The sequence below is a fragment of the Bacillus rossius genome, chromosome 10 (assembly GCF_032445375.1).
Source record: "Bacillus rossius redtenbacheri isolate Brsri chromosome 10, Brsri_v3, whole genome shotgun sequence".
Taxonomy (NCBI): Eukaryota; Metazoa; Arthropoda; class Insecta; order Phasmatodea; family Bacillidae; genus Bacillus; species Bacillus rossius.
In genome coordinates this window covers 1,225,072-1,252,705 of record NC_086337.1, presented here as the reverse complement: position 1 = coordinate 1,252,705, position 27,634 = coordinate 1,225,072, and the positions used below count along the sequence as shown (strand labels likewise).

General features: G+C 35.9%; 1 protein-coding gene across 7 annotated transcripts in view; it reads left to right on the top strand.

The window, feature by feature from the left end:
* The window catches only part of LOC134535704 (uncharacterized), a 264,594-nt gene that overhangs the window by 77,591 nt on the left and 159,369 nt on the right, over positions 1–27,634 (top strand). For all 7 annotated transcript variants that reach the window (XM_063374904.1, XM_063374902.1, XM_063374905.1 and 4 more), the window contains exon 10: positions 5,341–5,407. In XM_063374904.1, the coding sequence (XP_063230974.1) occupies positions 5,341–5,407 (67 nt within the window). The remainder of the gene's footprint in view (positions 1–5,340; positions 5,408–27,634) is intronic.

Sequence of the window (27,634 nt, the reverse complement as noted above, 5' to 3'; positions counted from 1 at the left end):
CTTTAGAGGTGGCCTTTAGGGCGACGGACTTGTCATGAAGGTTGAAGTGGGTTTAAAGCAAAGCCGTCCAGCATTGTGAGTGACAGCATCCTGCCATTGTACGGCTGGTTTCTTAGAGAGTAGCGGTTTGGGAAGGGAAGGGGGGGGGGGGGGGGGGGGTAAAATCAACTGAAAATTTCGGAAAACATCTATTACGACCCCCCTACATTAAGACCCTATTCCTGGGAACCGTGAGGGGTCGTTTCAGAGAGGTTTGACTGTATTTTATGTTAATCACCGAACAGCAGCAGTAGAGCACCAACAAAAGGTCTGGTATTATCGTTGAGATCCTTCATCGTTCTATCGAGAGCATCAAGTGAATGTATGTGGGCCATAGTGCATTCATCCCATATGATAATATTGCATTTTTACAAAACTTTAGCCATGCTGAATGCTTCTTTTTGTTGCACATTACATCTGGATTTGTGTGAACGTTCAATGGAAACTTGAGTGCTGCAAAGGCGCTGCAATGCCTGATGAAGCAGTTGCCAACACAATATGATTTTGTGATTGAATGCACGCAAGTATCAGTGAAATGAGGAATGTTTTGCCAGTGCTGCAATTGACCAGTTAATTTGATTGTATATGTTCTTTTGTTCAGCAGTTGGCAGTTGCTCATTATTTGCAACATAATTAGTCAAAAAGACCGCATCAGAACTGTTGTTTGCGCTCAACATCGCTGTTACTGATTTCTGTTGCTGGGCGGTTAGGCGAGGGTATACCGAAATGAATGAGTGTCATATACAAAATGAGAATGCAAATACTATCTTCAATCTTTATTAACACCTCGTTATATAATTTTGCAGAAAAATCAATATTGGGATTGTGACCAGTGGTCCAAAAGCGATATAGCACGGCCGGCCCCTCGGTAGCTCAGTTGCTTCTTGTGTCACTGATGCTGCAGCATCGCTGCACCGACATCCTGTGATGTTGCAATTTACTGGATCAGTATTTAACTTAGGCACACCAATAAAAAATTGTTTGAGAAAAATATTATTTATTCACAAGAGATTAAGTTATTTATAATAAATAGATAAAAACAATTAATAATGAAGTACATAGTTGTAACATTGCAGGGTTCCTGACTCCTACTATAATCACGCAAGTTACAAAAGAACCTTGGCAGAGCTGGGGAGGGAGGTGGCAGTCACGTGGCCGAAGCTTCTGGCGGGGGTGGGGGCCAGTGGAGCTGTCGCTCGCTTCCGCTGCCGTCAGCTCGCGGTCCTGGTTACACCACCCAACGCTCTCCATGGCATCAACGTCGGGTCATAAGTCACGCCGTTGCGGGGACAGGCACGGGAGATTGTGTACAATGTGGCGACACATTTGAAAGAGCAAAAGCGATTACATAATTTGAAGTACAACATTGTCGAAGCAACAAGTGCTGCAGCAAGGGTTTCTCAGTCAACTGTAAAAAGAATTTTGGCAGAAGGTAAAGTAAAAAGCAAAAATAGATTAATTTTTTCTACTCCCACGCGAAAGAATGAGTGGAAAAAAAAAAATTGAAGTAGATGACTTTACGTGCGACGCTATACGGCGGAAAATTCACGAGTTTTACAATGTTAGAATAACAATTCCAACATAAAGAAACTGACCAAGGCATTACGAGAGGGCGGAGTTTTAAATCGCAGTAGAGAGTACTTGCGGCATTTGTTAAAACGTATAGGATTTAGGTGGAAGAAATGCCAATCAAAAAGAAAGATTTTGGTAGAAAAACCGGAAATTTCTACTTGGAGGGGGAGGTATCTACAAACAATTCGTAAATATCGAAATGCAGGTAGAAATATTGTGTATGTTGACGAAACATACCTACATGCAACACATTGCGTTAATTCCTGCTGGCAGTCGAGCTTTGAAGTAGGTTTAACAGAATCAACTGTCAAGGTGCCACGTTTGATAATCGTGCATGCTGGTGGAGAAGAAGGCTTCGTTTATAATGCTTTATTAATTTTCAAATCAAAACAAACGTCTGGTGATTATCATGATGACATGAAGTACCAAAATTTTTCTACCTGGTAAGACAGAAGCTACTTCCAAATTTACCTGAAAATAGTGTCATAGTTCTAGACAATGCCAGCTACCACAATGTCCAAATAAAAAAAAAGCCTACGACCACTACTCTGAAATCTGGCATCCAAGACTGGTTAAAAGCCAACAACATTCAATTATCCACACACATGACCAAAGCCGATTTGCTACTTTTGGTAAAATCCCACCAAAGCACAAAAATATTCAAAGTGGATCAAATAATAGAGGAGTGTGGCCATGACACCATTCGTTTGCCTCCATACCACCCGGATTTGAATCCGATTGAACTAGTGTGGGCAGATTTCAAAGCAAAAGTTTGCGAGGAAATAGCTACATCTTTGGACGATAAACGAAAACTGTGTGAGAAGTTATTTTGTTCCTATACGGTGGAACAGTGGAAAAAGTGCTGTGATCACGTTAAAAACATTGAAGCCAATATTTAAAGAACGATGCAATAGTGGACATCGAAATCGACAAGATAATAGTGAATCTTGACTCATCATGTGGCGAAAGTTCTTCGGGTGACACAGGATCTAGCGCTACAGAAACGGCCGAATGTCTGAACTCAGACTCGAGCTCGGAATAGGCGAGTCACGTTCAAATCAATTTTAACCGTACTTCACTGTTATACATAGTTATAAATGTTTTTGTACTTTTACAAAAATTCCTTTGCAAAACTAATTGCCAACGGGTTCGAATCCCAACTCTGGCGTTCTTGATGGTAACCGTGTTTTCCAGAAATTAAACAACAGTTGAACAATGTGATGGTTCCTAAACAAAGAACGACGCAAGACCGCAACATAGCGATTTTTAAACTCTCAACTTTCTAGCGTTTTTGTCTGGAGTGTCCGCCTTCTTAATTCATAACAAATCCTTTCCAATAATGTCAAATGCTCAAAATGTGTATCTCAGGCCCCGGGTTTACTTTTTCGCTGCATTTATTTTATTTGTGTGCGGGCGTCTGCCTTGTTTGTTTTAATTGACAGTAAAGTTTGTTATTCGTGTTTGTAAAATAACTTACGTTTCCTTTGTAGACGATTGGCGTATTGGAAAAAGCTGACGAAATCCTAGTTCCCAATAGAGAAATCTCATTCAATAGTTATTACATTTAATATAACTTAGTCTTTTCTTGCCATCCTTTTGTCGTTGCGGGTTTTTTGTTTATATACTTAGCCTTACTCTTTACATTCTTAACAATAGGCGTTCAACTTAGACTGAGTGAGATGAGCTCACATACATACAAAAGGTATTAAATACTTGAGTGTTGCCCGCGCAAAGCTGCGGCTGAGAGTTATTTCTTCGTACAGAGTTTACTTTGCTACTGGCCAACTGCGTGGGTACGATACCGTGTTCGTGTAAGTCGGGCCGACGCGACGGACAAGGACAAGGGCGGAGTCACTCCCTCCTCTTACTTCCCCTCGACGGTCCTCGGGAACCCGCGCATGCGCAGTAAAAGGTCCAGCTCTATCTTGTCGGGTTATAGTAATAACACTTTGATTAAGAAAGTTTTATGTTAATGTTACTGAATATTTCATAACTATTTTGTACTCATTTGTCTTCTGATATGTATAGCAATTTTTCATTTTGTGCTTTAATAGTGATTATAATTAATTTTGTTAAGGTTCTTTAAATTCTGATTGTAGTGTGTTTTATTAGTATTTGTTTCATTGTAATTTACTTAATCATTTAAAATTATTGTGTGTATTTATTACGTTTTATTAAATTTGAAAGAATGTACTGGGTAGTAAGACTGGTACATTCTAGAAGATTCTAGCGAGTGTCGAAAGAAAGGAAGACACGGGCGCGACGATCACGCCTCAAGTCAGTGCGTGGTTGGTCAACCCAGCACGTGGGCACATGACTGGATCTTTCACTGGGCGTTGCCTCGCCAGCCAATCAGCGCGAGCCTTGGGGTGGCGTGATGTGTCTTCCCAGACTTTTAGAGAGAAACATTTTTTCAGTATTTTTCCCTATATGGGCAGGAACATGATTCTGTGTTTTTATTGGTCAGTGACCCACGGGGTTGCCTCTCGTTGTTCCTAGCTTTGTAAAGGAAGGTAACAGTGTGGTGCAAGTTAGTTGTCGCTCGATCGTCGCTATGTGCGGCCGTATTGTTGGCAGCTCGCCGGAAACAATGACACTAACTTCACGTCTGTTGGTCAGGCCAGGCCGAAATAGTACCTTTTTTTATATTATTTGTTTTGGACCTGTAACTTAAAATTTGACCCCAGACGTCAGTATCGGCCCAGCGTGACGACCGTCATCCACCTGGGAAGAACGTAGTTGGTTAAGTGAGCTTATCCCAGGAATTTTTTTTTTAATATTGAGTGACAGGAAGCTGTGAAGTCCAACTAGAACTGTGTTTGTGTGCATTGTATTTTTATTTTATTTGTCAGGAACTAATCCGATCAGTATAAAAATGTTTACAGTTAACAAACTTTGATCAGAAGAATAATCTGTAGTTGGTTTTGTGTGAAAGCTTTTTTTATTTAATTTTTTTTTATTAAAGAGAGAAATATTAACCAAAGAAAGTTTGAAAGTATTGTGTTTTTTCAAAATAAAAACTTTACCAAATCACACAAAATCACTCGGTGTTGGTGTCGCCTGAAATTTTCGAAGATTTACGAACCATTCACTTGTCACATGGGGCTTGAAGTGGAGCGGAAAACGTGTGGGTGTTGGTCGCCGGCAATACACCACGGCTGTTTTACCGGTGAAAGTATTAGCAGTACTGGCACCACATTTATGGTTCTCGGTGCCGGCTGATTTGCTGAGAACCGTGACGGACCCATCCCTACCACAAAGTAACTTACACCGTATAGCAATAAATATGCGTTGATTCCTAATGTTTTAATTATTTTTCACTACAAAGAAAAAACTTTGTGTTACAGCTAGGCTCTACCAAAAATTGCTGCACTGCTTAACGTTTACAGTTTTTACACAGTTTACATTTTGCACATTCTTTAATTGTGAATTGTTTTATCCGTGTCCTTACTGATATTTAGATTGTGCTGATTATTTATTATATTTATTTATTTAAAACATGCCTATGAACAGTTAAGCAAGTTAACTTTGAACTTCGGCTTGGCTTTATTGTGCGTTTTACAGAATTCCTGCATGTGCTAGTGTTTTCTCTTCTATTTGGATTCCCCTGTGTTAGAGATGTACTCTGTACTCGAGTGTGCAGTGACAGGGAGTAGTGTGCAGTGTGTGCTCACATGCTCACAAGAGGGTCCAGTGAACAGTGAACAGTGAACTGGTGGTGTGTTGCAGGGCGTGTGGGCCGGCGCGGACCCAGGCGTGCCTCTTCAAGGTCAGCCCCAACCGTGCCAGTCGAATCGTGAGTCATGGTCAAGCCTTTCTAAGGGCCGGTTTCACAAAGTCTGGTTATCGTCCGGTTATCTTCTGATTAAAATTTAAGTGCTGGTTAGCAGAATTACCTGTTTCTCAATATAGGGTTAACAGTAATCGGCCGATTAACTGATGGTAACCAATGGTTAAGTTAAACACAAGAAGAGGTTCTGATTAGTTGGCTACTGCTGATAGTTTTGAGGTTATGTATATTTTTGAAGCTGTTTGAAACCACATAGTGTGCAAAACAGAGATAATTGATTAAAGTGCAGCAGTGATGATGGCGAAGGAATTGAACATTTTGTTTGAAGATGATGATGAAGAAATTGTTGATTATTTAAATAAACCACGAATATTTCGAGTAAGGCCAAATCACTTTCAAATGAATGACAGTGAATTTGCAATGAGGTTTCGGCTTAGCAAAAATACGGTCCTAGCACTGTTGCTTTGTGCCATATTTTTTGTATATTAAGCGCCCCATGCTTTTTTCTCATTTATACTAGTATTGCTTATATGCTATTGTCATAAATTAAATTTTAAAATTATTTTTTACTTTTTAGTTTGATAATCTTTAAAAGCATGTTTCTTTAGTTTTTAAACTATATTTATTTTTAACTTTTTAGTTTGACATTCTTTAAAAACATGTTTTTTTAGTTTTTTTAAACTATATTTATTTTTAACTTTTTAGTTTGATATTCTCTAAAAGCATGTTTTTTTTAGTTTTTTAAACTATATTTATGTATAATTATCATAGGGAAATGAGTTACCGACACTACCTATTACCATCTGAGATAACTATTTGGAGTTGCAACGTCACAAAGAAATGATAAAGTCTCTCCGAATCATTTACAGTTAGATGTATGGATATAATCTTAGAATTTACCGAAAAAAAAAAAAAAAAAACCATTTTTTTTTGGTGTGGCTGGGAGTAGAACCCACGACCGCTGAATCCGAATGCTGACGTTACCGAAGTCGCGCGCCTTAGACCACTCGGCTAACGAACGTAATGAAATTGGTGGGACATTTTACAGTGATGAGCCACTCACTCTTAGTCGAAAGAGTTACAGACGGACAGACAAACAAACATACAGGTGAAGCTAATATAAAGCATGTAAAATAGAAAGACAGTTGGAAGTGTTTGACATTGTTTTAGGTAAAATTTTCCACTAAAGATATAAGTAATTCCGTTTCCGAAGCAAGAAAATTTCCGGATCGTGGCCGCTTATTTTCGTCCATATTGATGTTTGTTTACAATTTTCTCTAATCGAACCTTAAACACTGGCCAAAAGTAACAAACGAAGGTAGCACGACAGCCAATCGCGATCCAATACGTCATCGCCTGGTTGCCATATTTCCCTTAACCGTTGTTTAGTTAAACACTCGTTAAAAATACGTTGGGAAACAGTCAAATGATAATCAGTACTTTAATGTCCTGTTTAAATTAATCGTTCGATTAGATAACCGAAACTTTAAACAGACTTTGTGAAACCGGCCCTAAGTCTTTTAAATTGGAAGTCATGGATGCCACAAGCAAATTAATTTGGCCCCGGGGGGGACTTAGTTATTATGTCATCTAAAAAAAGTAATCAATAAGTGCCTAAAGTAACAAAAGTAGCATGTAGCACAACACAATTATTTTATTTATTTATTTATTTATTTATTTATTTATTTATTTATTTATTTAAATTTGTTACATGCCCACCTACAGTCTTGAGACTTTAGAGGTGGGCACGACACAAAACAAGTACAACACAAAACAAGTAAAAACAAACACTATCACAATAGAGACAGCACAGGATAAACACAAAACATGAAAACAGAAATGATATAAATACCAAAAGGACAAGATAACATGACACATTGCTTAGCAAAATGTTAATTACATAATTATTAAACTATACACAAAATATATAAAAAAAATGGATAATACAAAATACAACATGTGAGTAGAGGACAAGTTAAGAGGATAAATTTTTAAGTTTAGACAATTGATTATTATTGTGATTCCTAACTAATCGGTATATTATGTCATTAAAGTTATGTAGAGTACAATATGTTTGGTATAAACGAGAATTAAACTATGGTATTTTTAACCCAGTGGTTTCCAGGAGATAAGTACAGTTAATTTTAGCGTTAAAACAATTTTCAACAAACAGAGAATCTAAATATACTCTACGTGCACCAAGAGGAGTTAAAGCAGGTGAAGGAAGGTTTTTTAAGTTTATTAAATTAATTAATTTTGTTTGTATACTTTCTAGTTTATTTGCATCGGCTGACTTGATGTCATTCCAGATTACTGAACAATATTCTAATTTGGACCTTATTAAGGCAAAATACAGGGAGAGAATTGAGTCTGAATTGGTAGCATAAAAAGTAATAAATTTGATCATAGCAAGGGTTTTGCGGGAAGACATGTATAAATAGTTTACATGATTATGGAAAAACAATTTAGAATCTAAAATAACACCAAGATCCTTAATTGTTGAACATTTCGTGATTACAGAGTTTTCTAAAATATAATCAAAATTAAGTGGTTGATATTTCCTTGTAAAGGATATAACAAATGTTTTGTGTTTATTTAGTGTAACCAGATTAAATTTACACCAATTGTTTACTTGGGAAATGTCATTTTGTAATAAAATACAGTCATTCTGTGTTATTATATTCCTAAATATTTTTAGATCATCGGCAAAAAGTACTCCTGTAGAATGGTTGAGAATTTGAGGTAGGTCGTTTATATATAAATTAAAAAGAAGAGGCGATAATGTACCTCCTTGAGGGACACCAGAAGAGATACTAAACAGGGAAGAATTGTGGTTATTAATTGTAACATAAAAACTTCTATTAGTTAAGTAATTAGAAAACCAGTTTGTAAAATTTTTAGTTAAACCATGGTTAAATAATTTTTTAAGAAGTATAGAATGGTTCACAGTGTCAAAGGCCTTGGCTAAATCAAAATAACAGGCATCCACTTGCCCTCTGTTGGTAACCTCTCTGTGTATAGGATTTAAAAAAGTAAGCAAGTTAGTGGTGGTCGATAAACCTTTCCTAAAACCATGCTGACTGTTCGATAAACTGTTCTTAAGCTGGAAATTTAAAAATCTAAAAATTATTTTTTCAAATATTTTAGAAAAACCATTGAGTAGAGAAATAGGCCTATAATTGTTAACATTCTGTTTAGAGCCTTTTTTGTGGATAGGTATCACCTTAGCAGTTTTCCATTTCTCCGGGAAAACAGAGGATTGTAAACTAAAATTAAAAATATGCAGCAAAAGAGGGACTAATAATTCAGAGCAGCCTTTTATAATGAAATTAGGTATGCCATCAGGACCAGTAGATTTGGATGATTTCAACGATTTTATGCCCCATAATACTAAACATTCTGAGATTGTGGGCACAGGAATAGATACTAAATGTATATTGTTTGTCACAGGTTGTTGGATACATGTAGAAGGTTCGTAGACACTGGAAAAATATTTAGCGTATCCATTGGCTAGTTCAGCTGGATCATTCGTGATAGTTCCATTAATTTTTAGAGAATGCTGTTCATAAAAACCATCTTTCATTAGTTTGACATATCGCCAAAATTTTTTAGGGTTAGTTTTAATATAATTGTTGGTATTTCGAGTCCATTGAATTTTGTCTCTTTTTATTAAATATTTTACTAATTTACGATAATAAGAGAAAAGTGAATAGTAATACGTGTTGTTGTTTCTTTTATAAAGCTTATGGAAATGCTTCTTTGACTTTAATGCTTGAATTAACTCACTGGTAAACCAAATTGGAAATTTAGATGATTTTTTGTTTGTCATTGGAATAAAGATATTCATATTTTCAACAACGCAATTGGTTAGTTGGTCAACAAGTTCATTTACATCCATAGAATTATAAAAATCTGACCAGTCATGATTTTTAATGGAATTGAAAAGACCGAGAAAATCACCTTTTTTATAGTTTCTAAACGTTGATGTAATGTTGGAACTGTTTTTGAAGGACTCAATCTTGATGTTTATGTTTAATGCAGGATGATAAATATCTTCTTTGATAAGAACATCATAAGCCTTTGTCACTGAACACAGCTGTAGATTGGTTAAACACAAGTCTAAAAGATTTATATGAGTTTGAATATTGTTGCACTGTTTTAGACTATGTACAGATATAAAGTTAAGTAAATGGCGCACCTTAGTGTTAATGTTCATAGTCGCCTGATGGAAATGGTTAAGATTAAGATTATTCCAATCTATACCCGGTACATTGAAATCACCGAGTATCAAAATGTCATCTTGAAATGAGGAGAGTTTATCTTCTAAAAATTCAAAATATATGCGGACAAACTCTGCCGTTAAATCTGGAGGTAAATAGATATTTCCAATAATTAAAGATTTGCTAGAAGATGGATTTTATTTTAAACCAAACTGCTTCAACACCAGGAAAGTCAAAAACAACGTACAGTTGAACAGAAATAAATTTCGACTTCTTAACAGCAGATAAAACACCACCGCCTCTTGATTTATTGGTTTGTTCAGCATTTCTGTCATTTCTAAAGACATGGTATTGGTCTGTGAAATAGTGTGACGTAATGCTATTTGCATTAAGCCAAGTCTCAGTTAGGCAAATAATATCGAAATGTGAGCTAACAATATTATCATAGAACTCAACAGACTTAGTCCTTAATCCTCTGACATTCTGATAGTAGATATCAAACTCCTTAATGTTTGACGTTAGGACGTGAGATTAAAGTGCTCCTCCGGACACCAAGGATGCTGACGCACATACATTGGTTGATGCACGGCTAGGAGTGGGCCGTGGCTGAACGTTCGGCTCATCGTTAATTGTTTCGTTATTTAGAATCTGTTCCTGGTGTAGTTTGCCGTAAAAGGGGCTTATCATACAGCCACTAGGCCAAAAAACAATGTTGTTTATCCTGTTGAAATCATTTTCAAGTACTGAAACATGGAATGATGCATAAGAATTATATTTGGTTCTCAGTTTAGTCACCTTGATTTGCGATAAATTTAATTCATTTGAGATATAGTCAATGATTTCTTTTTCCTGTACTTGAGGATCAAACCTGGTAACAAAAAGAGCCTTTGTTTTTAAGTAAGGTGGTTTTGAAATAGTTTTCAAAGATGTTGTGTTCCTGATGCCCACTTTCATTTGAGATTTTTTCTTTTCAGGTTCACGTTTAAATTCGTTGGTTGCAGTAATTCTTTTACTGGGTGCACGTTGCACCAGTGTAAAGTTGTCATTGTCAGCATGCTGCGTCATGCGGACTGAGCTCTTGACAGCGCGCGAGTAACGCTGAGTAGAAAGTAGGTCATCTGCAGGTGTGACGTCACTGGAACCAGCAATGGACACGAACGCATCGGTAGCCTTGTTACTAGCAGGATTCGATAGTACCTGATTGTATGAAATACCCTGATTATTTTTTACGTTTAGACTTTGCCTAAGATGAATCAGTTCTTGCTTAATTTCATGGGTTTCATTTCGTGCGTCAAGAAGAAGTGTTTTTAGCACTTGATTTTCACTACTCAGCTCATCTACTTTAACACAAACGGACTTTATCAATTTGAATAGTTCTTCCATGTTCATAACTTCAAGCTTTGTATTATCTGGCTTCAGGACTGCTGACGGTGGATGCTGATCCAGACATCCAGAAGTAAACAAAGACCGATTTTTGGTCGGAGATCTTATCATGTTCATGTGGTCAGCAGGAATTAAATCGGTAGCTGAAGCATCACTGAAAGATAATCCAAACCCCGGGAATTCGGGTTGATCTAGGAAAGACGACTCAATATTGATAACACATTTACATACACAACTATAGAATGATTATTACGAGCATAAACACGGAGCGCGCGCACAAACACGACCGGTCTGCGTGAACACACGGCAGCAACTTTAAAATGTACTTTGTATACTTTTTACTATACAAATCAAGATTTTTTTTTGTATTATTTACTAGTATAATGTGATTTACTATCAACACACAAAAGTGCACATATTTCCGCAGATTTAACAGTGTGAAATGCATATCCTGTCCATTTTCTGGGATGCGTTGCTTTCAACCATGCACCACATTCGAAATCGTTGCCACCGGCTCGGGCATAAGTCAGACTTAAAAACATCATAAAATGAAAAAGTAAAATCTTTTATATTAGCGAACATAGTCTTTGCCGCTATCGTAACAATATGCAAAAAATCTAAACCAGAAAGTAACCAAAAAAAGAGAGGTCATTAAGGTAAAAGGTAAAATAATTACAACCAAAATATATTATTTAAAGTACGACAATTCAGCCTTTTAACCACTCGGACAACCTCCGCACCCGCTGGCACATACTCCTGTATATTCGTAATAACACTGTTACAAACTTTAGGAAATTTAACTTTCTTAAATACAGACACTAAAGATAATAAGAACAATGTAATAGAATAATATGTATATACATAAAAGCAACAAAAGAATATATTTGATAAAGATGCCTATATTTTATGCCTATCAGCATATAACTAGTCCTCTAATAGTGTGCAATAATAAACGGAAAGCATGCTTCCGTTGCATCCGGAAAATTACACTAATCAAGACAAGTACACTTTAATGAGTCGTAGTACAATAGAAGCAAAATATAAGGGCTGTAATTTCAAAAGGTTTGGCTGATGAGAAATGCAATTTGGTTACAGTGTAATGAAAAATTCATATTTAAAAATAAATAAAAAAAGTTTTTATTACAGTTTTATTAATTACTAATATTTATATTAATAATAAATAATTGTACTTAAAAATGTCCGATCACAAATCACCTATTCCGAAGTCACGCTACGCTATGTCAGTCAAGTTGTGCAGTTGGCACTCCTCGCCGGAGCTGGGCTCGACAGTGGTTCGCCCCTCACCTCTCACCTGTCCACACACACACACACGGTCTCGCGCCGCTCTCGAGGGGGTCTTGCACCCTCTTCCCCTCACTCGCGCAGCCCTGGCCGCTCAGCCGTGCTCCGGTCCCTCTATATCACATTCCTGATTCCTTCCAGTTCAATTTATATTGGAAATATTTTTTTATAGTCCTAGCAAAAAGGCTCCTTTTACGAATGTCTCTCAAAATTGTTGCATCGTCGAGAAAACATGCATGGAATAAAATTTTTGCATTTCAATTGTGAGCAAAAAAAGTCTGGACTAAATTTTGTGTATCTTCAACAATTTTAATTTTATTGGTAATTCTTTGAATGCGTTGCTGTGTGGTTGTTTTGTGATTCTTCTGGTCTAACTTCAAGCCCTTCGGACTACTATCAGCGACATGAGTAGCTTATTGGAAAACAGATGCAGTGCGTCCTGAAGCAGATGAGAGACAACACTAGATGCTTGACAAGGGGAGGGGTGGGCTGACCTCCCTGGCGTGGTGTGTCCTGTGGTATGACTGTATGAGTTAAACTTCATTTCCCTCATGGAATCAGTTACTTAGAGCTCGCTAAAAGATGCAGTTGCTTCGCGTGTTACACTCTGTTAATGCTTGGAGGTGGTTGAAATTGCATTTCTTGGGTATCTTTTCTTTCGGTGAAGATATATGCTATTAAAATAAATTTTCATTTTATCTTGAAAACTAGTCTTTTTTATTTTCAATTGACTATATGCAAAAAATAGCCTATTTTGATGTTCATGGACCGTCAAGGGAGGAAGGTGTGTCCAGAATGCTTATTTTGCCTCTCTCTGTTATGACCATATTTGTGTGAACTGAGGGAGCCTGTAACAATGTCAGCTTACATTGTGCATTCAATTTTTTAATGTTCATTGTGTTTTATTTTCATAGGTCTACATAAACGTTAGCTGTAAAAGAAAATATTATATTTAAAACATAGAAAAACACACGGATTGTGATAATTTTGAACATTTGGTGAAAGGTAGCATTTTAAATGAAACTGAAAGAGGCTAAATATCCTTTGGATCCTTGTGGACGTGAGTGCTGAGGCTTCATGCATCAGTGAAGAGGGTATGGGATTCTAGACCAGTTCCCTTCATGACTCGATTGTGCACACTAAATACCATAAATATTGGGCAACCCTCTGTAATAGGTTTGGCAATTGTTGCTAGGATCAAAATGCTGATGGCGAAGATACATTCTGATTCTCTAATTCAGCATTTTTGACATATTTATTATATTAATTTTTCTTACTATTCAAATGTCGTTATAGTCTACAATTTGGCATACTTTGCTTATAATGCAATATGTTTTGTTGCATGGTTAATTCATATTGTAATTGGCCTTACAAGTATAGTAAACTAGTTTACTATAACCTTGAAACTGTTTAATCAGCTGATTTCTCTGAATTAATTAAACATAATATTTATTTCTTTAAAAGAAAACACTTGTTTAGCTGGGGAGGGCATGGTCTTGCAACTTTACATAACCAACTTTTCATTTAAATGAACTCAATATTTAATTGAAAAGTTAAAAAAAAACAAAAGTGTACCTCATCTGGAAACATCACTTCACTATCATCAGTATCCACAAATATTAGGAAAATGGCACCTCAAGAATTCTGCACAATCAATAAGTCATCAAGCAGTGAAAACATGACTTAATTAAAACATTGTTTGATTAAAAATTATCATCTTACTCATTGGAAAAATTACAGAATGTTTACTCTCTCTTGTTCGTATCAAATTTAAATTAAAGATAAAATTATTATTATTATTATTATTATTATTATTATTATTATTATTATTATTATTATTATGCTGTCATTGTATGAAAGTATCATTTGACTTATAGCAAACTTCTGTAAAATACAAAATAAAACTCAGGTGTTAAGCAATGGCCAGCTACACAATTTTTATCAGTTTATTAGCTTTGTCAAGCAAGTTTACATCTGCAGTGTTACAATGTGAGGATTTAATTTCATGTTCATACCAAAAAAAAATGTGCACACATAACATACATAGTCCTATTTGACTTCCATAGTCAAAACCACGATTGACAATAAAACAAACTTAAATCATTAAATGGTCTTGGTCAACACGATGACAACACAATTATGACATAGAGTATGATTTGGCTTGCTTTGGCCAGAAAACTATGAAATACATTCACAACCCTCATAGAATAATACATGTGTGCATCTTGGTTAGTCCACAAATATCTCAACATTACTGATCACAAAAAACAAGATAAACCTTCAACCTTCATGCTATTATTTAATAAATTAAAAAAAAAAATGTATTAACTATCCTTGATATTAAAATTATTTCTGTACTTTTCAAATTCAACGACTTATTCAATTTTTCCAAATTCATTAACATTATCTGCAAAGCAACCATTAGTGTCGATAAAACTTTCTCTGATGCAAACTGAGATACCTTCATTTATACTTTGACTACTTGTCACCGGCCACACAATGGAGTAGTCCAGCTGAATGCTGACCAGGACACCGCGTGGCCTGGCCTTGAAAATACAAAGATCGTCCTAATATTTAAAATGCTCCGGGGAGCTTTAAATTTCACAGATTTTTTAATTTTTCCATGTAAAAGAGTTATGCATGAACACTTTAATATTGCAGTTATTTTTTCTTTAAAATCATAATTATCAAAATACTTCACTTCAAAGTTGATAATTCAGTGCTTTTGGGTACTATTTTTTTTTGGATTAACTATCCATGTTTTTTCACTAAAGAATTGTATTTGATGTGATCTGTACAAAATGCCCAACAAAGTAACTTATTATGGAAGAGATAAATCCATTACCGAATGTTTTCTGTAACCATTAGTGTCGCTTGAATTAGACTTAATTATTTTGATAAAAACCACCATTAATCTCTTAATGGAAAAATTTTAGATTTTGCTAATTGCTTGTTTGAAACTTAATCTGTTAAATAACTGGCTTGAGAAAATCCACTATAGTCCCCTTTAAGGGAGCAAAGTACTTTTGCAACATCAATTTGGCTTGTTTCTGGCAATGAAAGTTCATCCTCAATTATTTTTTTGAAAGCAACATAGCCATGTATGAATGTATCAATGGGAAGATGGGAAACAAAAGGCAAGTTATGCAGAGACTTCTGTAGGTTTGCATCTTCTATGCTAACCCTACTCACATTTCTTGGGTTTGTGCCTGAAATTAGGAATTTCAACATGTTTTTTTTTAAATTTTATTATTATTTTAAGTTATTTTTGGAAATTTTATTTTGCTCTATAATTTGGTTACTAAAGGGCGATTTACTCTTTGTTAGGCTGGTGTACTCCCCTTAGTTAAACTTTGTACCAGTAGATAGAAGCACCTTTCCCAGAGACGTATCTGATATTTTGCAGATCTAAGACTTTGTTGGCAGCCCGTTTGAAATTTCCCTCGCTTACAGGCACGTCCCAGGCCTGTAACGTTACTTCACTTCATGACTAAAACTGCATACAGCAGCTCTGGACGAGCTGTTACCATTTCTCAGAGGCAAGCTGACCATAGCCTTTACCGTCACGCAAACGTCTTAGGTTCACTCCCCTGGAGTCACGTCATGGACGCTAGTTCCCAGCGTCGTTGCGCTCTTGTCCACCCCCCTCCCCTCTCGGTTCTAAGAATTCGCCTAAGACCAATGACCGGTCATAAACCCCAGCAGACAGCGACCGTCTCCAAGGGCGACTGGCATAAAAAATGTGTGTGCCAAGATGGACCACCCCACGACATCTAGCGGCAGAAATAGTAACTTATTATCTTGGCCGCCAGAGCGCAGCACCTGACTGCCCCTTTAAGCCCTGGGTTAAGCAGACGCCTTGGGCGAGTCGATTCTTTTTTATTTCAGACACCCCTCAACAGGTAGCGCTAAGGTCGGCCAGTGCTACCAACTTCGGGACATCAGTCAGAGTTTTTTTTATGACGCCCACTCTGGGAACTTCGGAACCTTTCGGTCCGGGCGTCCCAGTCCCCCCCCCCCCCCCCCCCCCCCACTTTTGATAGAACCGTTACTTTTAATTACGAGACGCGGTTCTTCGCGTGATACTTTGCGTTGCGACTGCAAACGGACCATTTGCGATTATCGGCGAGTTGTCGAGACACTGCAAGACTTCCATCCGGGCGCAATCGACGATGTAGTCGCTTAAATAAGGGATGCTATCCCTATAATCTTCTTCAAGTAGTTTAGTCCGTCTGCGTAGTACAAAGAGTAATAGTTAGTTTTTCTTTTAAATCTTTTTTTGAAACGATGAAAACATCGCATTCGCGGGATCCAGTTCCTGGCTGGCGACGTATCGGTAAATAGAAGCCAACTCCCCTGTCTGGTGAGTGACGATCCGCGACTTTCCCCAAAACCCCCCCTTAACTTTGCGGGCATTTTCTGCCCCGTATACTGTCTGTGTACAAGTTCTGATCAGTTTTGATTTGGACTGTTCACAGACAGGGTCCGAGAGCCGGACGCCGAATTGGCATTTTCATCTCCCTTCCTCAGCAGCACACAGGCGCCCTGGCATCATGTTCCCGCGTGAGCTCCGGTGCTACTGTATCTTTCAACCTATTTTTGAACTTTCCTAAATTTCGCCGTCAGACGAAGTTCATGATATAAACGTCACATCTGGACTTTGAGAATACTGGGATAGTTTAAACATATTTGTATTTTTTTATTGGTTTATGTATTTTTTTTAATGAAACCTTTTTTTTTATAATTTAATTTAGGGCTAGCACATATTTCTTTTTAAATATATCTGAGAGCTAATTAATTAAGTAATTGATATTGTATGTCTATATTTTTTAATTTCTGTTATAATTTCCCTATAATAAATTTGACGTAATTATATTCAGACGGAATCACACCTTGTTTCTGTTCATTTCTAATAACAATGTGAAACCTAAAAGATCCCCAGCACAAAAATGGTAATCAGACCGTGGTTTGCTGCCACAGGTTGAACAGCAAATTAATGGCATTAAAGACTCTTAGACAAGGATCGTTGTCAATAAGCTCAGTCAGTTTCATTTCACATTTAAGTGAAGTCAACTTAAGGCACTGTTTCACATTCGCCTGTTCCACTGTGTTAAGTTCAGATAATTTTTCATTCACATTGGAGGAAAATACACCAACACTCAAAAGATGAAATTTTGTTTTGATGTCGCTCACTTTTGATGAGAGAACATGTGCTGTGGGGTAGAATGATCCTTCCAGAAGGGGAAGCAAATCGACTAAAGATGCACAATTTTGTGACACGAATAAAGCTTGTAGTTCTGTCACTTTGATCTCTTCTAGTGTCATTTCATTCAAAAATTTAACTCCACTGTTTTCGATACCTACTGATTTTGTCCAGAAACTCGATAATGTCACGCAAATGCTCATTAATGTAGTCAACAGACTCAAACCAAGTATTCCATCGAGTTATTACCGGCTGAGGAAATAACTTGTGCTTCGAAACATTTGATGGATATTTTGCCTTTAGAAATTCAATGTACTGGTGTTTGCGCTTTCTTGTGTTGAGGAAAGCATTTTTCACTTTCACCACAACATTATTAAGTTCCTCCATGTTAGTCTGCCACACAACTCCAACCAAATGCAGTTTGTGTGCCAAACACTGGACATGGAGTAAATTATCCCCAAACAGACCCTGCAGTGTTGTGGCACATTTTCTCATGTACCGTGCCGAATCAGATACAAATGCTACAACTTTATTATACTGCACCTCATACTTTTGAATAACATCAATAACTGCCTGGGCACAAGATGATGAGTCTGCACAGTCCAGCACAGCAGATACAGCGAGAAATACTGACTGTGCTGTGGATGGTTCAAGTGTTGTTGAAAACACAACGCCCCCCTCTGTCAGTGGTCTCGTCACACAAAATTACAATAGGTTTATACTTTACTGCTGTTTTAATGTCTTCTCGTTTTTTATCTGCTACTACTGGTATGTATCTTTTGCGAAGCCAATCGGCGGTTGGGAGATCACCACCACCCTTCACAAACTCCTTGAACCACTCCTGTAGTTTTGGATGATCCAGCTCCTCCACTGGCACGTTGGCAGATACAAAAGCTTCTGTAGTTTTTAATAAAAAGTCTTCTTTGTCGTCCTTTACCTTTTTCGCTAAGTTTTCGCATTCCACTATGGAAACTTGTCGTTTAACAGATGAGTTTTGCCTCAAACGCTTATGTTTCTCACTCGCGACATGTTTCACAAGCGTTTCGCGTCCCTCGTAGTCTAGCCTGCAGTTACAGAATTTGCACATTAAAATTTTATCACTGAAATAAAATCCTTCGCTGGAAAATTCTTTCCATCGGTCACTGGCAGAAACCTTCGTTTTAGGCATCATAAAAATTTTTAATCACATAGGAAGAATTTAACCTTTTAATACGCAAAAACTTGCCGTGCTGGAAAAATCAAAACAATGGAGAACAGATGCGAATACAAACGCGTACCGAATATCAACATACATACGTGAAAATTAATACAGACATAAACATGTACTATTTATTATTTACAATCGTTACGTTAAGCAGGGTTAATTTTATTTTCGTACCCTACGTACTTTATTTTAAATAAACAGTAAAAGCAATGTTCTTAAGTGTGTAATATTTTAATGATTAAAAATGTAATCTTAGAAAAACATATTTTGGACGTTTGTTATTTTGGTATTTACAGAAAGTGAATGGCGGCCATTATATCATAGTTATCAACATTTTAAATTATTATGGTACACAAGATTACCGTTTAAAGAAAATATTACGTTAATTCTGAGACTTCATTTTAAAATCTATAATGAATCACCGTCGCATATAATACCGTATTTACTCGTGTATAGCGCGCCCTCGTGTATAGCGCGCACCACGATTTTTGCAACAAATTCCAAAGAAAAAATTTTTATTTTTCCCGTAAATAAATTTTACTAACATTTTGTGGTACCTGTTAAATAATTACGTATGAAACAAATGATAATTTTAATTGATGTGTGGTGATGCGTCAGGAAAATACTTAAACTCTGCTGTGTAGACAGAAGATAATGAAGCGCTGTATCGTCACAACTGGTACGTCGACGGGAGGGAGGCAGGCAGGAATGAACGTGACGTGGAGGACTAGATGACTCACCGGTAGCAGCTGCGACGAAGCGAAGGAAGTGGGAGGGGGACTGGTGTCAACATTCTCTCTCTCTCTCTCTCTCTTTTATTTTACTAGCTGTAGAGGGGGAGGTCTAAAAATAAACAAGAGACGTGCGAGCTTGCGCGCGCACGTGTGTGTGTGTGTGTGTGTGCTGTGAGCGTGTGTGTGCGAGAGACCAGGTTGTGTGTGTGCGTGCGTGCGTGCGTGCGTGTGTGTGTGAAAGAGAGGCCTTGTTGCTTGTGCGTATGTGTGGGGGCTGGCCAGAAACGTCACCCGTCACCCGGCAGTTAACGACTTCCACTCCTCCTCCCCGCTCACCCCCTCACTTTTTTTTTTCCGTGTATAGCGCGCATCCTTATTTTTTTCCTTTACTTGAGGGGAAAAAAGGGCGCGCTATACACGAGTATATACTATATACGGTATATATGGCTGCTAGCTACTGTCAGAAATATTTGATTGTGCTGAAGATAGTGAATTGTCCTTAAGCCCGGGCTACATTCGCAATAGCACGCAAACAGCACAGAGGCACAGAAGTTCAACATACACTATTAGATATGAGCTGCCACATTGGCAAATAGCACGCGCACAGAAAAATAGCACAGGATTGGTGCACAGAAAGTTCGTTAACTTTTAACTTTTAGGTTATTTTCTGTGCGCGACCCTGGTGGTAGCCAATCAGCAAGCAGTTTAAGTACTACTCTAGTGGGCTTATAAAAGAACAATTGTCACGAAAGTATTGGTGCTGTTGACTTCAGTAGTTTGTTATTGTTTTCAAACACACGATAACATATAAATGGAAGGCACATTTGATAGCTTTTTGATAGCTGTAATAGAAAGTAGAAATATTTTGTATGACAGGGGATACGCAAGATACAAAAAATGAAGAAGCTTAATTAAATGCTTGGAAGTCCGTGTATGAATGTGTTATAGAAGCCGGATTTGAAATAAACAGTGATATGTATTTTTGAATGATCATTGTGTTTTGTATGTAAACTTTTAAGTACTTAAAATATGTCTGGGTTTAACGAAAACCGTACCACAATAACAACACACGAATCTAAACAAACGTCACTTATGCCAACATCAGTGGTCAAAATTAACGGAAGTTATACATTTAAAAAACTTTTTTGAATGCTTCCGGTATTCTTTTGTGTTGTGTTGTGCGTGAATGTAGCATCAAGCTCTGTGCTATCTCTGTGCGTGTGTGCTATCTGTGTGCTGTTTGCGTGCTATTGCGAATGTAGCCCGGCCTTTACAGAATGGAAAAAAAACCGTAAATAATCAGGATAGACAAAATTTCGTGACATATCGCGGATTTCACACAATTTCGTTTTATTTCGTGTTTTCAAGCGGTTTTCGGTGTTATTTCGTTTTATCGCGCATTAGGCATTACCATATAATCGTGCCTCTACTTATAACTCTTGATTATTCTGCATAAATGTTATGTTGTTACACCTTTTTTATACGAATGAAATTTCTATCCGCACGGTTACCAGTACTGCAACTCCCATTTTACTCAACAAAATAAAGAAAACGTCTGTAAACAATTTCCACAAGACCTGTCGTTAAACAAAGCTATAGAATTGTGAATGAAATGAGAAAATGTTTAATATTTTGTGTATTAATATCGGCAAAATTATACGTATTAACGAGAAATTACCGTCCAGGGCTTTGAAAAACGTACGTTATATATTTATTATGCCTATTAATTTGCATGGCGTTTCAAGGGACCGGTGGCTTTATACGTTATACTGGATTGTACGTTAACAAGAGGGACGTACTAGAGAGAATTTGCTGTATACATAAACGGGAAATTACCTGCCGCAAATATATTTTGGCAGTATATATATATAGCTATTGATCCAAATAGTAGGCCAAACGTTTCTGGCAAAACTCTTCGACTTTTCCGCTCGAAGTTAATTTTTGTCGAAGCCAAAGTCGAAGGAAAAAAATATCTTCGATTCGACTTCGAATACTCGAAGCTTCGCACACCCCTAATAGTCTAGCCTTTGAGCAGTAAATATAAATGAAAAAATGCTACATTAATTTTTACACTCAATCATAGTGTGCATATAATTATTAATTACAAAACTGAGACTGTATTTAGAAGTATAAAAATACTATAGCATCATGTTCCTGCTGTGAATACATTCTTCGGGTCAAGCAATATTACCAAGTACTTTTTTAAACGCTTCTCCAAAAAACTGCAACACACATTTTAACAACGTAATAAATTCTGTTCTGAAAAGTATCACATATTAAACAGTCTTTGTTCTAAAAAAAAAATAACACTAAGCCAGCCTTTAACAACACTAAGACAATTCATATTGTATTGTATAAACTATAATTTTTTATACTTATATTATTATTAAAGACTGTAATTATTGACATGAATAATAAAATCTATTTTACATTGAGGTATGAAACAGCACAGTTTCTAATACCAAATTTAGGGACAACTTAACATTTCAAAAAAAGCAATATTTCGATTTCTTGGCGTACAGCAGTAATGAACTTTTTTTGAAAGAACATTTAATGATTAACAGTTTTGGCTGAACACGATGCTACCAAAGCTGACACGTTATACTTAAAAAAAATGTGTTATGCCTGAAATAATAGATAGCTGCATGAAAAAAAGTAAGGTAGAGACCAAAAATATATTTTAGAAGCAGAAGAAAATAATTGCAAGTAAAATAACATTAAAAATGAATTGTATGTAAATAAGTGAGTTTAAGGCACTGCTACAAAATGTTTATGCTATATTAGGCCTAGGACTTAACAAAGAAAAATAATAACAATTACAGGCAATTGTTTATCCTGAGATTTTTTATAAATTATTAAAGCAAAGAACGGTTTTGTTACAAGTGCTGAGAGCAATGGCAAAAATTGTGTGTATATTTTCATTTACTACTATGAACATTCCAGTTATATATTTTTGGCAAATAGTAAATTTTCCTTAATACTATTTTTGTTTGTTTGTATATTTACATTTTCTTTAATGAATTACGTTGTTTACAGTAAGGGTTTTTTACTAACGAAAATGTTTGGACTTACTTTTTATTTTTCATTTATCTTGTACATTTACTTCCTGTTATAACATGTATGAGATGATTATTACAGGAAAGATTTGATAAGGTGTGGTTGATCTGTCTCAGTATATCTATGATGATACCTACATGTCTCGTTTTGGGATTTATGTTTTGCAGGCAGTCAACATTTAAATTGATTAAAAAATTGTGCTGAATTTGCAGAAAACATTTTTTTGTCTTAGTAAATCTGAGACAACATTTATTTTCTGTTGGGATCTTGACTGTTTAGGCACTTATTATTTAAATTTCTTCCAAATATATGCGAAATTGTTAAGGAAACTTTACTGTTTGCTTACGAGGATATACAAATTAAGCTGGAAAGCATTCCTTATGATTGTACTGTGTATGCGCATACATAGAAAAAATAATCAGGTTTTGTTACAAATAAATGGTTTGATATCTAGTTCTTAAAGATCGTTAAACATTTAATATTATAGAACACACTTTGTTAGAATATATAAAATTCATGTTGCGATCTGTAAATATGGAAATCTCATAAGTTTAAAATGAACATAATTATGCTCGTCTACTACAAACTAATATTTTTGACATCTTGTTCCCAAAAAAAAAGTATACTGTGTATAGCTGTATACATTCCTTTGAGTTTGTGCGTTCTCTTAATTTGAAATCTTGCATCTCCTGAAATATTTCAAAAGCATTAGAATCCTTACATGTACTGAAACATGTCTTTTATACTGTGTACCAAATATATATACACACACACACATATATACACACACGCACACACATACATACATATATTAACACACACACATATATATATATACACACATATATATACACACACACATATATATACACATATATATACACACACACACACACATATATATATACACATATACACACACACACACACATATATACATACATATATATATACATACATATATATACATATATATATATACACACATATATATATATAAATTGGTATGGATGCGATTTAACAATAGTTTGTTTTTTTTGGGTTGCAGTATTGTGAAGACATTTTACACTATTTAAAATTATTGGAGACAACATGATTTATTTTATAAATATATCTATGGGGCAATTTTCTTGAATAAAATGGTTAATATACACTGTTACAAGCAGCTTATGTTTCACTATAATTCTGTTGTCTAAATCATTGTTGCCGTTAATCAGTTTTCTGCTCCGGAAATAAATATGCTTGGACTAAATTAAAATTGGAATCTCTTTCTTCTTCATCGCTCTTTCTTGCGTTCAAACTTTTTATTACAAAGTGTTTTTCCCTAATGTACTATTTAACCTCTATCCCAAGGTGGAACATTATCCCCTCTTCTTTTTAACATTTTTATAGACGACATTACCAAAGTATTACAATTCTCTAATTGTCTACTTTTTTCTGATGATCTTAAGATTTATAGAAAAATTTCTCTTCATCTAGACTGTAAACTTCTTCAAAATGACATCTCATCAGTTTTCGATTGGTGTAAAAGAAATCTTGTTGACCTTAATTATGAGAAAACTACTTCTATAACCTTCTCCAGAAAACATCATATCATTGCTTGTGATTATAAACTTGGTAATCATGTTATCATTAAGTCAGTTTGTGTTAGAGATTTAGGTGTCTTACTTGATAATAAATTGTACTTTCATAACCATATTGAATCTCTTAGATCGCAATGTAATAGATTGTTAGCGTTGATTAAATATATTACTTTCAATGCCACTAATTTAGATTCTATTGTTAGTTTATATTTAGCTTTAGTAAGATCCAAGATTGAGTATGCCTCCGTGGTCTGGAACAATATCACAAAAACAGATAGTGACAAACTAGATAAATTACAAAATAAATTAATCGATATCATTAATCAAAAGACCAACATTACCAACAATTCTAATAGTCTATCCTCTCTCAGATCTTTAGCTCTAAGAAGAGAGCTATTAGATGCCCTTTTTATCTATAACTGTTATACTAATAAAACAATATGCAATTATATTCCAGATAAAACTGGGATTAAAGTACCCACCTATAACAGTCGACAGACACCTTTATTATGCTCCTTAGGCAAATCAAATGATATATTATACAGAATTATATCAAATTTTAATAAACATGGTTGCTATGTCTCTATCAAAAAATAATTTAAATATAAAATAATTTTTCTTATCTTAATTTAAATTGAATATGTTTAAGGTTAATGATGATACCATATTTAATTTTTTTTTATAATCAGGTTCTGGATTATCATTTCTGTTGTTATAGAATTATGAAACTTGTTCTTGTTTATCTGTTAGTTGCTTGCTGTGTTGTCTTGTGTATGTGTTATTATAGTATTGTCCTCAATGTTATTCATTTTGTTTCATGTAGCTATTTGTTTTGTGTATGTATTTTTTTATGTTTATCGTGCCTACCACCCATGGCCTTATGCCGTTGGTAGGCATGTAACAAATTGATAAATAAATAAATAAACAAATTGATACATAAATAAATAATTACAGTAGAACCCTGTTATAATGAATCTGAAGGGAGTAGTTTATATGTTCACTATAGGGGGGAAACTTTATATCTGGGAAAACTTTAATATTGACAATACATACATACTCAAACGCAAAATCTTAACTACACATGGGCCTAAGACAAGAAAAGAACGAATGAAAATACTCAAAGCAACAGTTTTATGAGCAAATGCAGATATTATTTTTAATGCACTATACATGTACAAACTTTCTATTAATGGTTTTTCAACATCTGCGTATTTTCCTTTTTTCAGGCGTTTAATAGGTACTCTGTGACGTATTCGCAGTTTGAGAAAGAAGATTGTTCAGCTTGTTTAATATTGTACTTAATGTGGATGTTGTAATTCCCAGTTCCTTTGCTATTAACACGTGCGGGACAGTGGGGTTCAAGTCTACCTTTTCAATAATGTCCAGTTTATCTCGCACAGATAATGCCTTACGTTTTTTACCGCGTTTTTCACACCTTTTTATGTACGTATTGAAGCACATTTGCAGCTTAATAAAACGAAATTCTTTTTACTGTCAAAAGTAAATAAACGAAAAAAACGAGTCTGGCGCATCAAAGATCACTACGTATCATTTAGTATCGTAGTTGCTAAAGCTGGAACGAAATTTTCTCACTTTCTATGGAAAAATTAAGTCCACTGAGTTCTATCTAGTGGTAGTCTTACGAACCTTACTCGATCAAAATGTCCGAAACGTGAACGATAAAAATGAGACGTAAAAATATTGAATTTGCTGCTATAATGTACATACGTACTTGTGTGGCGGCAATTAATGTTTAATTTTGATAACATATTTAATGTACACGCGTTCTCCCATTCTTTAACTATGCAGGGAAAACTATTTTTTATTTTCACCAAACTGATCACCATTTCTGGCTACATGTAGCATACCGAGGCCACTCGAATACGACTTGTTTATAATATGAACAGTGGACAATCGAGTAGCGTATTGCGGAGAAAAACTTCAATGTGATCCAGAATAGACGTTTTGTGAAAAAACTTGTAATTATATGAAAATATAGAGATAAATGTGCATTATGTCTGCAAAATTTGTTCGTGGTACGCGGGAAAACGTATCAACATTGACAAAAGTTGTGTGCTATATCCAATAAATTAATACATAATCTCACATCATTTTGCCGGGACTGAGACGGAAATTCACAATAAACGGGAATTCATTATAGGCGGGTTCACTATAAACGGGTTCTACTGTAATTATAATTTAGGATTAAAAAATGTAGGTATGTACTTTAGTGTTGTTCATTTGAATTTCGTTCAGTAGTGATTTGATGGCCGACATATAAGGTGACTGGCCTGCGCGGTGCTGTGATTCAGCTGGAATTTGCAGAGGAATGGTGAATGCGAGGCTAAGGCCTCCTTGCCAAGCAAGTTATGGCATGCCCTGGGCAGGTAGTCCTCCTGGGTGGGGTGTGTTTGTGGGGGTAAGAGGGAGGGCATTACTGACAGTACAGTCGCACCTAGAACACAGCGGACTTGATGGCAGGTATTATGGCCATAAACAATTAGGTAAAACAGTCTACTGCCGGGGTAGACCTCGAAGATATATAGACAAGGTTTAACAATACTTAACGACGGAAGATGTCAACAGATCGGTAACGAGCAACAGGTTGAAGTTCCTACCCCGGACGGCGAACGGAAGAGACTCGCATTGGCCAGGGTGCCATGGCCGCAGGAAGCGGTGAATTTACCGTTAGTCAATTAATATAGCAGAGCAAATATACAGAACATGTTTAAACCCTTCAGAAATTACACGTTAAGTTAGGATTAATTACTACATATTACAATTATCTATTTATTAAGTTCATTACTTATAAAGGGAGAGTCTTCACCACTCAAATGAGGGTGTGTCGAAAGGGGTCATGCATGACGTTGCTCAGTCCTCATAATTAGCTGAAAACAATTACCCCGGGAAGAAATAGAACTAGTAAAAGAAAATCACACTTATTAACTGGACTAAATGATAGATGGTACGAGGCCGTAACACAGGCTCTCTTGCCGGGCGGCCAGACACGTGTGTCGGCAGCGGCGTGAGGCGTAGCCCTGGTCGACGTCAGATCATTATTACACGTTACTGAGGAGGGAGAGTGCCAAAGGGGGAAAAAGAAAACATCAAACATTAGAACCATTGCCTCAGCTGCCTCGAAAAAAAAAAAAACACCTTAAACACAGGAGCCACTGTTCATCTGGCAGAAACACAAACACTTCCTCATAATCCTTTTCAACATGGAAAATATTTACTGTTGAGGTAACAAGAGACAACACTGTGTATGTGTTAAACAGCAGATATCAACTTTCTCCTTGAAAGCAGAAAACCACTTATTCTGAAAAATATTCAGTGTTTTAAATCTTTTGTTTATTTTTATATAATTTGTATTTGCTACTAAATTCAAACACCTTTATTAATATGACAAACATATCTGATTCTTACTGTCAGAAAAACAGAAGTATAGCAACTTCTTTTCACTTTTTTATGTCATAAAAAATAATTAACTTCCCATATTAATCTCTCATAAACTTCAATGTGACTAAAATTTGTAATTTGTGAAACA